The sequence below is a fragment of the Podarcis erhardii genome (genome assembly GCF_964252035.2).
Source record: "Podarcis erhardii genome assembly, chromosome: 18".
Lineage (NCBI taxonomy): Eukaryota > Metazoa > Chordata > Lepidosauria > Squamata > Lacertidae > Podarcis > Podarcis erhardii.
In genome coordinates, this window is record NC_138516.1 from 9,991,633 (window position 1) to 10,004,262 (window position 12,630).

The following is a 12,630-nucleotide window of genomic DNA, read 5'->3' on the forward strand; positions in this document are numbered from 1 at the left end:
CCCAACCTATACATAAATCCCTGCAGCACTTTAATTTTTTTGGGGGGGCAAGAAATTGGGGCCCTAAGCTAGAGCTTGTTTAGCTTATTATACGTAAATCCGGCGCTGCGCCTTATCAAATCTCCTTGGTCCACCTTTGGGAGCTAGAGGAAGAAATAGGGAGAGGGGGTAACTCGAGGAAGATTCTCTCAAATGCCACCTCCCTCTCTCTCACTCGCATCCTGGCGCTGCCAGACTCCTCAGCGCCCCCCCCTCCTCCCCAGCCACGCGAGAAAGGGGCGGAGCCAGGGGCGGAGCCTAGCAGCCCAGGCAGGGAGGAGGGAGAGTGCGCGCGCGCAAGAGAGGGAGGTCGCTCATGGGTGCCGCCGCCGCTGTTGCTGGAGCCCTGCTCACCCAGGGAGGGAGCGGGTAGCTGTGAGGGTTCCCCTGCCCGCCTGCCCGCCTGCCAGCTACCCATCCAGTCCCCCCGCCCTCCTCACTCTCTCCGGATTTTCTTTGCAAAAAGCGAAAGGAATCTTGCCGGTGCTGCGCCTGCTATTTTATTTCCCAACCCTGCCCCCCAAATCTTGTTTTGATAAAAACACGAGGTTTGAACCAGGAAGCTAGCTATATATATAAAAAACCATAAGCAACAAAAAGAGAGAGCTTCTGATTCTTTTATTATTATTATTATTAGCAGTAGTGTTTTTAAATCTCCGCGCCCCCAGCGTGGCGTCCCGTGAAAAGTGAGGTCTCTCTCTCCTTTCTCTTCCCCCCCGCAAGACATTATTTTTTTACGGCTGCCCCGTCTCACCCGCTTCCACCGCCCCCCCCTTTATTAAGAACCCCCTCTGTGTGACTCTCTAGAGTTAACAACCACCAAGTCCTCAGCACCCCCCCCCCCCGTCTTCACAACCCAGGAAGGATTTTGGTGTGTGTATGTGTGTGTCCCCCACCCTCGGCGATGTGACCTAGCAACTAAATAAACCCCGGGTTATTATTTTTTTAAATTATTTTACCCAAAAGAGAGAGAGAGAGTGAGGAGGGGGGAAGTGGGGCGAGAAACCACCACCTCCCCTACTTCACTGACATCTGGGGAGGGCCAAGGCGCAGCGGGTTCTCCTGAGCTGGGACCTTAAAAGATGCTGTCGACCCAGCCGCTGAAGGCGCCTCGACAGAACTGACCCGACGCTGAAGGGAACGAAGATCTGGCCCCGCTTTTTGGGTTGTTGTTATTTTATTTTTTTTTTCCCTCTCTCTCTCTCCAGGGAGGAGGTGAGGTCGTTCCCTTCCCTTCGCCCTCCGCAAATTAACAACAACAACAACAACAACTTGGTGGGACCTTAAAAATAAATAAATAAGCCCCTTCTCTCTCTGCCGCCGGCCGCCACCTTAGTTTCCTGTTGGCATTCAGCCGCTCTGCCGCCCTGGTCCATTTCGCTTGGGTGATGGTAAGTTTTTCGCGTCAGTTTCCAAATCCTTTTTTTAATAATAATAATAATAATATCCCCCCCACACCCTGATTTCGTCGGTGGGGTGTGGCGGAGGAACGGGTGGGTGGGCAGAAGAAGTTGATTGAGGTGGGGGGGGTTGGGGGGGGAGAGAGAGTCCAAGGCAGGTGGGCTTGGGGTGGGGAATAGGGTGCTGGCGGTGGGGGGAGGGGAGAGCCTTGTTAGAATCAAAACAGAAAGGATCTTGGCACGACCAGGGGGGCTGGAAGGAGACCCGGGGTGGTGGTGGCGGCATTTCTCTTGAGTGTTTGGGGATGCCCCGTTCCGGAAAGAGCGCGCCTCTATTCGGAAAGCCCCCGTCGCGTTTTGCCGTAGTGCCTTGCCTAGATGAAGACCCCCCCACACACACACACCATACCCGTCCTTGGTGCAAAGTGTCAGAGTTTAATGGGGGGGGGGGACTGGTGCGCAGAGGTGGAGAATGCGAAGCGCTATAAAGTCTGCGGAGTGTCCTACCTCTCCAAATCCGGTGCGCTTTTACGCATGGAATTGGGGAGGGGGGGAAAATGCGTAAGAATCTGCGATGGAGGAGGAGGAGGGGGTAGAGAGACGGGGGGAGTGTGTGTGTGGCAATCATCTCTCCCCCCTCCCTCCCTTCCCCCCCACCCTCTCTCTTTCTCTTGGCAGCTAGCTCAGCAAACGGTAGATGTAGCGGAAAATGGCCGCTCTGGCGAAGGGGGCGGAGGAGGAAGGGAGCCGAGCTGAACTTGAACATGACGCCTAGCGGAGAGCAGGAGAGACCCGGAGAGAGGGAGAGGGAGACGCCGGGGCTTCTCTGGGCGCCGCTAACTGCTGCCTTTGGCCCCGATCCAGCTCTCGAGCTGGAGAGGGCCCCCTCCCTTTCCCCTCCAACCTTGGAAAGATCTCCCTCTCTCCAACGCCCTCCCCTTTCTCTCTTCATCCTGCGCGTAAAAATTAACTCTCTCTCTCTCTCTCTGGCTAAGCGAGCTGGGCCCTGCGGCAGACTCGGCGAAGGCCGCTTCGTCAGCAGTAAGATCTTGAGCTCTGCGGAGCCCAAGGTGGACGGGAGAGCGAGAAAGGCGCGCGCGCGCGTGCACACACACAGAGAGAGACACACACACACCGGCTGGGCTGCAGCCTTTGCAGCACCAGACCCGCTCCGCCCGCCCCGCACGGGAAAAGGAAAAAAAAAAATTCCTCCTCGCTCTAACCTTTACCCTCCTCCGTCCATTTTCCTCCGCACACCCAACTCCAAGCCGGGTTCAGTTCTAAAAATAGACCTCTTTCTTTTAAGTGCGGCTATCTAGCCTTGGGAAGCGAAGTCGCAGCGAGTTCAAAGGGGATTTCTGTCGCCTCCCCACTTCGCGCCTGGGTATTCCGCAGGGAGCCTTCGATCGAAGAGAACGATCGCTCGATTAATCGATGGCGATCGGTTTCTGTATCCCCGCGCTGCCCGCGCCTTCCTCGGATGAGCTCCGGGCTCCCCCCCCCCCCCGACCCTCTCGCGCGTTTACTGTAAAGTAAAAGCTCTTTGGAACTCAACGGGACTCACAACCCCCTAGGTAAAAGCGGGCCACCCCCCGGCGGGCACGTCCTATGAGTCTCGAGCTGTTACGCTCAGGAACAAAAGCTCCATTGCTGTCCGTGGGAGCTTACTCCCGAGTAAACACGTGCGAGTCGGATTTGCCCTGCAGGGCCGCTGCCAACTTTAAGCTGGCTTTGTTCAATATTAAGTCAGCGGGCTGCCCAGAAGTCGGCGGTCCTGCACCCATTTACCTGGAAGTAAGCCCCATGGGGCATTACTTGTGAGTAGGCACTATAGGTTTCCTTGTTGGGCCTACTCCCAGGCTAAAGTTCCAAACCAGCGGGGCTTCCTCGCGAGTAAATCTGCCTTTTGTCCCGAGTCAGGAAGTTTTTCCACGGGATGAGCCACGGTCTTGTAGAAGCTTGGAGGAATATTTATTTTTTTAAAGGGCACGATCCTCATTCGCTTACCTGGAAACCTCATGGAACTGAATGGGGCTTGCTTCTGAGCAGACACGCTTAGGATCGGGGCGGCTGCGGGGGGGGGGGGAGCGCCGTGAAGTTTGCGAAGGGGGAAAGTGTCGCAGTTGGTCCGAATACTTTCCTCCCGTCGCCGCCTCTTCGAATCGCACCTCATTTCCCCCCCCCCAAAAAAACTCATCCCAAATTCTTTGACTTTGAAGGAAATCTGGAATTTTACGTGGCTGTTCTCGACAGCCGAATAATAATAATAATAATCCCCGCGCGCCGTGGCTTGGCTAAGCGGTGAAACTCGCGTGTCATCTCCCAAACTTTTAAAAATCCGGATTGCGTGGAACACCCTCCCCCCCCCCCAAAAAAAATCGGGAGTAGGAGAGAAATGAAACAGGAGGGGGAGAAGAAGAAGGATTGAGGCTCCCATTAGTGATATAGATTTGGCTTTTGGAGTGGGGGCTAAACGCCAGCCGAGGCCAAAAAAATAAAATACTTCGTCGTTTGCAATGTGGAGCAATAATAATTGTAGGAGCTTATAGCGGGAGGATGTTAGAAAAATGTTGGAATGAACGTATGAATCACAGCCCTCTCCTTCCAAAGCAAACACACCACTCAAACATTCCAGACAAACCACCCACATCAATTAATAGATATATCGAAATATCGGCATGTTTGATAGTTCACGTGAACAGTGGTTGTCTGAATGCAAGTCTGCATCTCAGTAAATGGCCCATGAGGTGATAGGTCTCTGGTTGGGGGCCCTACCTCTACAAGACTGGAAAGCGGGGCTCCTCATACACGGCTGAAGATCACCCATGCCCCAAAATAAAATAACATAAAATATAATAAATCCCTGCAGATAGAAATCTAGTTCCACAGGGATAGCCCTGTCTGTCAGTTGCAGCAAACGGGGGAGAGGCACCTCAAAGACTGGCAGTTTGGCGGAGCCAGAGGCCTTGCGGCGGCCGGAGACAGTGATTTCCGAGTTTCCCTCTTCCCCTTACCTTCCCCCGACCGCAGAATTATGGCTAAATTCTTAATGAAAGGCTACTGTATAAATCATTCTCTCATATATGGCAGTCCTGTAAACAGAGTCGAAAGTCCAGCCCTGCGGATCAAAAAACAACAACTTGATATTTCAGGGCTATATGTCCCTTTTCATAATGAGAGAGAGAACTTTAAATTAACCAGGAATTATTTTTTTACGCGCACGCGTTTCTTCCGCGCAGCTATTCAATTGCGGCATTAGAAAGTTTCCCCCTGCTCCAGCAAGCCGCTAGCCCTCATTGTGACCTCATTTTACGCTTCCTATTCATCCTCCTCCTTATTTTGCGCCGGTTTCAGAAGTAAACAGGGCCGCTATTATTACCTCCAGGCGGATCCTTAACTTCCCAGGAGAGGCAGCGAACTCGCCACGCTTTGGGGAGTTTCCAAACCTTACTTAAGAAGCCGACCTCAAGTCAGAAATCATGCGCCTTTTTCATGCGTAACAGAGAGCCGGGTTATGGTTCCATTTCTACAGAAACTCACACCCCTTTTTTAAAAAGTAAAATAAAAACCCTTCCCCTTTCGCCCTTCTTTTTATTTTATTCTGCTTCCAACTGCCGGCCGTGTCTGGAACAAGAGTTTTGTGGTTCGGGGAAAGTTTGGGAGCCGAGTTGATTTTTCTTCTCTAAACGCCTGGCAGAAAGGAGCTGGGCCGCGTTTTCTCTTTTCGGGGAATGGGGGAAGGAAATATCAACCTCTATCCACCTCTCCCCCGGGGTTTTTTGAGGTGGTTTTGTTTTGTTTTGTTTTTTGACACCCCTCCCCTTTGCAAATAAGGAGGTCAAGTTGGCCAAGGAAACACAGGTCTTGTGAAATCTGCAATTGGCGAAGGGAAATGCAGGAGATTGGAGATGCGGGATTAAGTCAATCGCGCCTCTTTCTGGGATTGCGCCCTGGTGTGTGTGTTGTGTTGTGTTGTGTGTGTGTTGGTTTGGGACACACACACACATAGAATGAGTACCACCTTCGCCCTGCGACCACGGGTGCCCTGCAGCGTGCATGGCCCTGGCACCGAAATTTGTGGGTGCCCTTAATGGGGAATTTTGTGGGTGCTCGTTGGCACCCAGAGGGTTAGATCTTGTGCTGTGGTGATCATTCCTAGCCGGTCTCTGAGAAATCTCTCTTTGTGATCTTCACGACCCTTTGCAGACAGAGCCCTGAAAGAACTCCCGTTCCCAAAGAATGGGGGGGGGGTCTCCTTGTTTGTTTGTTTTTTTGTAGGGGGGTGTCTCCCTTTGTCGTTCGACTTGCTTGCTTGCTCGGCCGCTTTGCAGCATCTACTAAAAGTGGTTTTCCAGGGAGCGAATCATTTCACTTTTTATTCGGGGTGGGGTCTGGACAGATCTCCAAAACCCATCGACGCCGCCTCCCACCCCACAGCCCCTAATTACACGGCCCGCCCCCCTGCTCCCAAAATCCATCAACAAGGCAATTCTGTGGGTGCCTACTCGGAAGTAAAGCCCCATTGAATTCAATGGGGGGGGCTTACTCTTAAGCATACATGCAGCTGAAGGCCCCGTTGAACTGAATGCCCTTCTGAGCAGTTGGCCTGAAAGGCCGCGATCCTGCGCACATCTATCTTCCTTACCTGGAAGTAAGGCCGGCGAGACTTCGGCGCAAACATGCCCAGGCTTATGTTGAGAAACATCCTGGTTTTATTGTTACTGTTACCAGAATCAACAGCCTGCTGTTACATTAGCTTACCCAAATATGATTTTTGTTGACGCTGGCGCGGGGGCAGAAGGGAATAGAAGTTAGGAGAGAGTTGTGACTTCTTTGCCGAGAGCTAAAAACTGGGCTGGGGGCGTAGGAGGAAAGAAAAACTACTTTAAGTTTGGAATTCCCTCCTCTTCAGATGATAGGTGTCTATATACAAGCGCCCTTTCAGGAGGAAAGGCAATTGTGCGTCGCTCAGTCCTGACTTAGGAAACTTTGGGTACGCGTGCGTGTTTCGCTTCGCAAAGTGCGTGCGGAAGGTCGGTGGCAATAATGGGATTTTTTAAAAGGCGAGAGGGAGGGCGAGAGTGCTCCAGAATAGGAAGAGGCTTAGTTTAGTCCTCTCGAGAATCCCATTTCCTCGCGAAAGGTGCGCGCGAGTGGGTAGTTTCCTGAGCTGAAAGCCTTGGAGACGCGATTCCTGCAGCGCGTCGTTCCCCTGTTCCGGCGATTCTCACCCAAGATCTAAGGACTGCTGAGTCCAGCCAAGTTCTACTCGGAAGTAGAGCCTCTCAGGGGAATGGGGAGGTCATCTTCTCTCAGTTGGAATAGCGCCGCGCACGCCTCACGCACCCCTTTCTCGGAGGACTTGATTCTGATTTCTAAACTCTCCAAAAAACAACAACAACCCCAAACACTCGGAGAAACAGCTGAATTTACTTTTGGGGAGTTTAGCTGTAAGGATCTATGCAAATCCAGATGATTTAAAAAAAGCAAACACCTTTCTCTCACTCCAAAGTTTGCTCTTTTATTTCAAATCCCCTCCCAGAGGGATAATATGGGAGTTTTCTCCACCGCCCCGAAACGGACATTTGGCTGAATTATTATTATTATTATTATTATTATTATTATTATTATTATTATTATTATTATCATCATCATCATCATCATCATCATCATCATCATCTCAGGCCTGCTTCACACCTTATAAAAATTCCCAAGTCTGCATCTCAGCTTTTTCTTTTCTTTAAAGTGGTTTTTATGGGGGGGGGGGGAAGCTCCATCTCTTCCCCACCGTTCTTCCCTTCCCTAGGATGTTAGTACAGCATTTATGGATTATTATTATTTATTTATTTTTAAAAAAATCATATTATTTTTAGCCCCCTCCCTGGTTGTGAACCTACTCCCCTTTTAAAGCCCATAAATAATAATAATAATAAAAATTGTGGACCTTTCCTCTTTTCCCGGAGACGTTGAGGGAGTCGCATACGATCTCATTGCATTATATATATTTTTTAAATCGCCTGCGTAAAGGCGCGATCTTTGGGCACATCTCCTCGCGAGGAGGAGGAAGCCCCCCCCCCCCCGAGTTCGACCCGACCTTTGCTCCTAGCTAAAACGTGGGTGCGGGATCGCAGCCTTCGGGTGTTTTCGTGGCGGCAGCTGTGATCCCCTACTTACCTACCCACCTACCTACCTATTATTATCGCTATGAATTAACATCCCAGATTTCCACCTTTTCTCGAAAAGCGACGCGTTAACTTTTCACCAAAGCGCATTGCATGCACGCGCCCTGTGCGCGCTACGCGTAGGGTTGGATACGATTGCAGCCACCCCTTCTAATTTATTTATTTTTTAAAAAGTTGGATATATATAATGCTTCTCTTTCGGAGGGCTAGGCGTGCTTTCCTCTCTCTCCCCCCCCCCACGCTCTCCCTGGTCCCACCCCCTCCCCTCGGACACCCTCCCCCTCGCCGTCTCCTCCCCTCCCCCCGCACCGATCCATCGCCGGGAAAGAGAGAGTGAGAGTGTATGTTGGGAGAGAGGGAGAGTGTGAGAGGGGAAAATTGTTCCAGCCTCCGAAATGACTCAGTAACTTTTACGCTTGGAGCTGCTTTCTCAAACCTCTCTCCTCTCCCCCCCCCCCGCCTAAAAAAAAACAAAAACAAAAACAAAAAAAAACCAACACCCACCTCAACGGTTTACTCCGCGACAGCTTGGAGATGTATTCTTCACCTCTCTGCCTCGCCCAGGTAATTAAGGCCTCTTTCCTCCCCCCCCCCTTTTATCAGAGATCTCCTTTCCACCCCCTCTCCTTCCTTCCTTCCTTCCTTCCTTTTTGCATTGCTAATTTGTATCATTTTTTTGGGGGGGGAATTGAAATCTGTTTCCTCTTCGCACCTCGGTGCCTTATTTTCTTTCTCTCACCCACCGTCAAAATCCTTTCTCTCCACCCCAAACCCCCCCCCCGAAGTAAAGAGTTTTGTCCATTGCAGAAAATGCGTGGCGGGGCTGCGGGCTTGCGGCGCGCGCGCGCGGGGAGGGGGGGCGTTGTTGGAGAGAGAGAGAAAGCGGGCTTTGCATTCGTCCGCCTCTGAGTCAGTTGAGCTTCCTAAAAGGCGCCCGATTTCTGTCAACCCCCCCCCTCCCCACTTTGCAGGTCGATTGCAATAAGTTTCTATTTGCATCCTTCCCTCCTAAACTATCTCCTCTCCCCCCACCCCCCGGGAAAAAACCCCACCATTCTTCCCTCCTCTTGTTGTGTTTTGAGCCGAACTGCTGGCTTTTAGCAATGCACGAGTCTGGATCAGTATGAGATGTGGGGAGCAGGACACCCCCTAATCTGCACTCCTTAGGCAGCATGGTCTGGTGGTTTGATGACCTCTCGTTCCACACTGGGGGGGGGGGTGATAGAGTGGGTGGCTAGGGTTTCTCGGTGGGGGAGAGGAAAGGCTTAATATCAACTGTTTCCCCCACCGTGCACCAAGTTCTGATAAGTTGGCAAAGAGAGAGGGCTGTGTGTGTGTGTCTGAGAGAGCGCATTTTTGCAAGAATGCCGAGCGCATGAGTCCCAGTGTGCCGGAGTTTGCAAGGCTATTCCATGCCAGCGTGTGTAGGGGTTAATTCAGTGTGCGAGCCGTGGGTTTGTAAGTATTGGTGAGCCTTTGAGTGCCCCAGAGGTCTCAAAATCCACCCCAGTGCGCCGGAGCGAGTGTGCATATGCGCCGTGCACTGCTGCCATAGGCCCCCCCCCCTGCATGGAAGGATGTGAACCTGCGCACATGGAAGTGAGAACGCTTGTGTGTGCCAGACGAGGCGGCATGCAAGAGCTCAGGCGAGCGACTGTGCAAAAAATGCGCCATGCGCTGGTGCCACAGGCCCCACATTCCTCCCTGCATGGAAGGATGTGCCCAGGAACCTGCGCACATGGAAGTGAGAACGCTCATGTGTGCCAGATGAGGCGGCATGCAAGAGCTCAGGCGAGCGACTGTGCAAAAAATGCGCCGTGCGCTGGTGCCACAGGCCCCACATTCCTCCCTGCATGGAAGGATGTGCCCAGGAACCTGGGCACATGGAAGTGAGAACGCTCGTGTGTGCCAGACGAGGCGGCATGCAAGAGCTCAGGCGAGCGACTGTGCAAAAAATGCGCCGTGCGCTGGTGCCACAGGCCCCACATTCCTCCCTGCATGGAAGGATGTGCCCAGGAACCTGGGCACATGGAAGTGAGAACGGTCGTGTGTGCCAGACGAGGCGGCATGCAAGAGCTCAGGCGAGCGACTGTGCAAAAAATGCGCCATGCGCTGGTGCCACAGGCCCCACATTCCTCCCTGCATGGAAGGATGTGCCCAGGAACCTGGGCACATGGAAGTGAGAACGCTTGTGTGTGCCAGACGAGAGAGAGGCGGCGTGCAAGAGCACAGCGGTCCGGCGCACATGTCGCCCAGACAATAGTGTCCATGCGGGGCCCTCGTGCAAAGGCTGCGCTTCGTGAAAGCGTGCAAGCGTGTGTGAGACAGCTGATTGCGAGCGAGGGGTGTGTGTGTGTTTGTTTGTTTGTTTGTGTGTGTGTAGCTTCCTTCCTGTGCCTACCCCCCACGTGCCTGTGGCATCGATGTGTGCGCCACCGATCTGCAACGACACTGTTGCAGCACCAGGCATGAAATATTCACATGCCATGCTGTATATTTCATGGGAAAAGTCGCTGGTCGGGTTTTCCAGGCGTCATCAGAGCAAGCACAGTTTTTTACATTGCTGTTAATTTTTTTGGGGGGGGGGGTCCCTTTGCTTAGTTGTGAACACATTTCAGTGTCCCCACAAACCTGTCTTCCTGTGGTGCCCTCCTTGTGTTGCCAGTCACGGGATGTTGTGTGTTTTTCCTCGGCTGTTTGTTTTCTCCCTGTGTGTGTCAAAATCCACTGTGGGTTGCAGGTCTCCCTTTGGAAAGGATACAGTGTTCGCCCTCCTTTTGACGTGGCCAGCTATAAAGTCTTTTCCTCACATGCGAGTTTTCCTTAGCGGTGAAGCATTACCTTATTGTGCCCGGGGCCTGATATTATTGCGGGCTCCTTCCGACTTTTGCTTTCGCGTCCCCTCCAGCGGGGCAGCCTCTCCTCCCTCCCTCCTTCCCTGATCGATTCTTGATATTTTATTTTAATTATTGAACACCCGGCCTCTCATGTAACGACTTCCTTGCTGCAAACTAAGGGTGATTCTTCTGATAAGTAACTCCTAAACAAAGCGGCGTCTTGCAAGAACCTTGACATCCTTTTCTATCAAGGGCATGGATTTTATTTTATTTCTAAGTGCATTTGTTGTGTGTGGGGGGGGGGAGGGGGGAACAAACTGATAGCAAACTCAAGGATTTTTCCTTCAGCGGGGAGAATTTGAATTAGGCCACCCAAAAAACATAGAGAGGCGTTTAGAACAGACAAGGCCTGTGTTGATACAAGTTGGCCTGAGCTTTTGACAGTAGATGTGCAAAGATGTGGCCCAGCCAACTCAAAATTTGCCCCAGTTTCAATATTCCATTATCAGAATTCTGGACTCCCTCTTTTTTTAAAAAAAACAACAACCTGTTTTTGAAAGCTTTGAGACTTAAATCTTGCCCATTGCTTGTAAATCCTTTTTGCTGGTTTTTTAAAAAAACAGCCTGGTGTTCAAAGTCCTGTCCCTGAGATCGAATAAAATTCCTGGCTTTCCGAGTTTCAGAATAAAAAAAGTGAAAAATCTTGACTTAAATCTTCACCTTGGATCAAACACATGTGAGCCTGTGTAAAATATCAGCCAGTAGTTTCAAAACCTTGCTCTGTGATACAGTTGCAGTCATGCTTCAACAAAGTGAGGTTCGTTCAGAGTTGGGTTTGTTTAAGGGTTTTGTTCGTTCAAAACACCTATCCGTGTAGGAAGCTGCCCGCCGCAACCCTGTACGATGTACTGCTCTCACCGGGGGAGTGGGACGGGTAATTTTGCACCAGATATGGTTTGGTACATGGGACACAGGTGGCGCTGTGGGTTAAACCACAGAGCCTAGGACTTGCCGATCGGAAGGTCGGCGGTTCGAATCCCCGCAATGATGGGGGGAGCTCCCGTTGCTCAGTCCCTGCTCCTGCCAACCTAGCAGTTCGAAAGCACGTCAAAGGGCAAGTAGATCAATAGGTACCACTCCGGCGGGAAGGTAAACGGCGTTTCCGTGCGCTGCTCTGGCTCGCCAGAAGCGGCTTAGTCCTGCTGGCCACATGACCCGGAAGCTGTACGCCGGCTCCCTCGGCCAGTAAAGCGAGATGAGCGCCGCAACCCCAGAGTCAGCCATGACTGGACCTAATGGCCAGGGGTCCCTTTACCTTTACTGGTACAGTCCATCATGACGGATAACAGGGGCAGAGTAGGCTGCCCTGTGCAGAAGAGGGTACCCGTTGCATATCTGCATGAGTCTCTGCTCTAGATTGGCACTTCTTATTTTTAATCCAGGCAAAAACCAGCTCACTGTTATCAGATGGTTAGGAAACAGCGAACCAAGCACAACACTTTTTTTTTAAATGAATGTAACCGCCTTAAAGTCCCATATTTATGGAATGATGTGGGGGCCATATTTGCAACGGGGGAATATTTACGTTTTGCAAGTTTGAAATGCGGAGATGCGCTGTGGATCGCTCTCGGTTTCAGCTGCGGGGGGGCCATGGTCTGTGGTTTTGGAGCCCAGGAGCCAATCACTAGGGCCCGAGGGCCCCCCGCCAATAAAATATTTGAGGGGGCCAGCTCCCCCCAAAGTTGACCATAGCTGTCAACGTTCCCCTTTTTTTAAGGGAAATTTATTTATTCCGAATAGGATTCCTTGCAATAAAAGGGAAAAGTTGACAGCTATTCAATTTCCCAGTACAGTGGTACCTCGGGTTAAGTACTTAATTCGTTCCGGAGGTCCGTTCTTAACCTGAAACTGTTCTTAACCTGAAGCACCACTTTAGCTAATGGGGCTTCCCGCTGCTGCCACGTGATTTCTGTTCTCATCCTGAAGCAAAGTTCTTAACCGGAGGTAATATTTTGGGTTGGCGGAGTCTGTAACCTGAAGCATATGTAACCTGAAGCGTATGTAACCCGAGGTACCACTGTAGTGATGTATGGAAATGAGAGCTGGACCATCAAGAAGGCTGATGGCCGAAGAATGGATGCTTCTGAATTCTGGTGCTGGAGGAGACTCTTG

The 12,630-nt window shown here is 51.5% G+C and overlaps 1 protein-coding gene across 3 annotated transcripts in view; it reads left to right on the top strand.

Moving 5' to 3' along the window:
- The first annotated feature begins 363 nt into the window (after positions 1-363).
- NFIC (nuclear factor I C) overlaps positions 364-12,630 on the top strand; it is a 99,378-nt gene continuing 87,111 nt past the window's right edge. For 2 of the 3 annotated variants that reach the window (XM_081846258.1, XM_081846261.1), the window contains exon 1: positions 8,115-8,185. In XM_081846258.1, the coding sequence (XP_081702384.1) occupies positions 8,156-8,185 (30 nt within the window). In that variant the 5' untranslated portion in view covers positions 8,115-8,155. Of the gene's footprint in view, positions 1,431-8,114; positions 8,186-12,630 lie in introns of those variants that run through there. The other variant, XM_081846260.1, reaches the window with a different exon arrangement.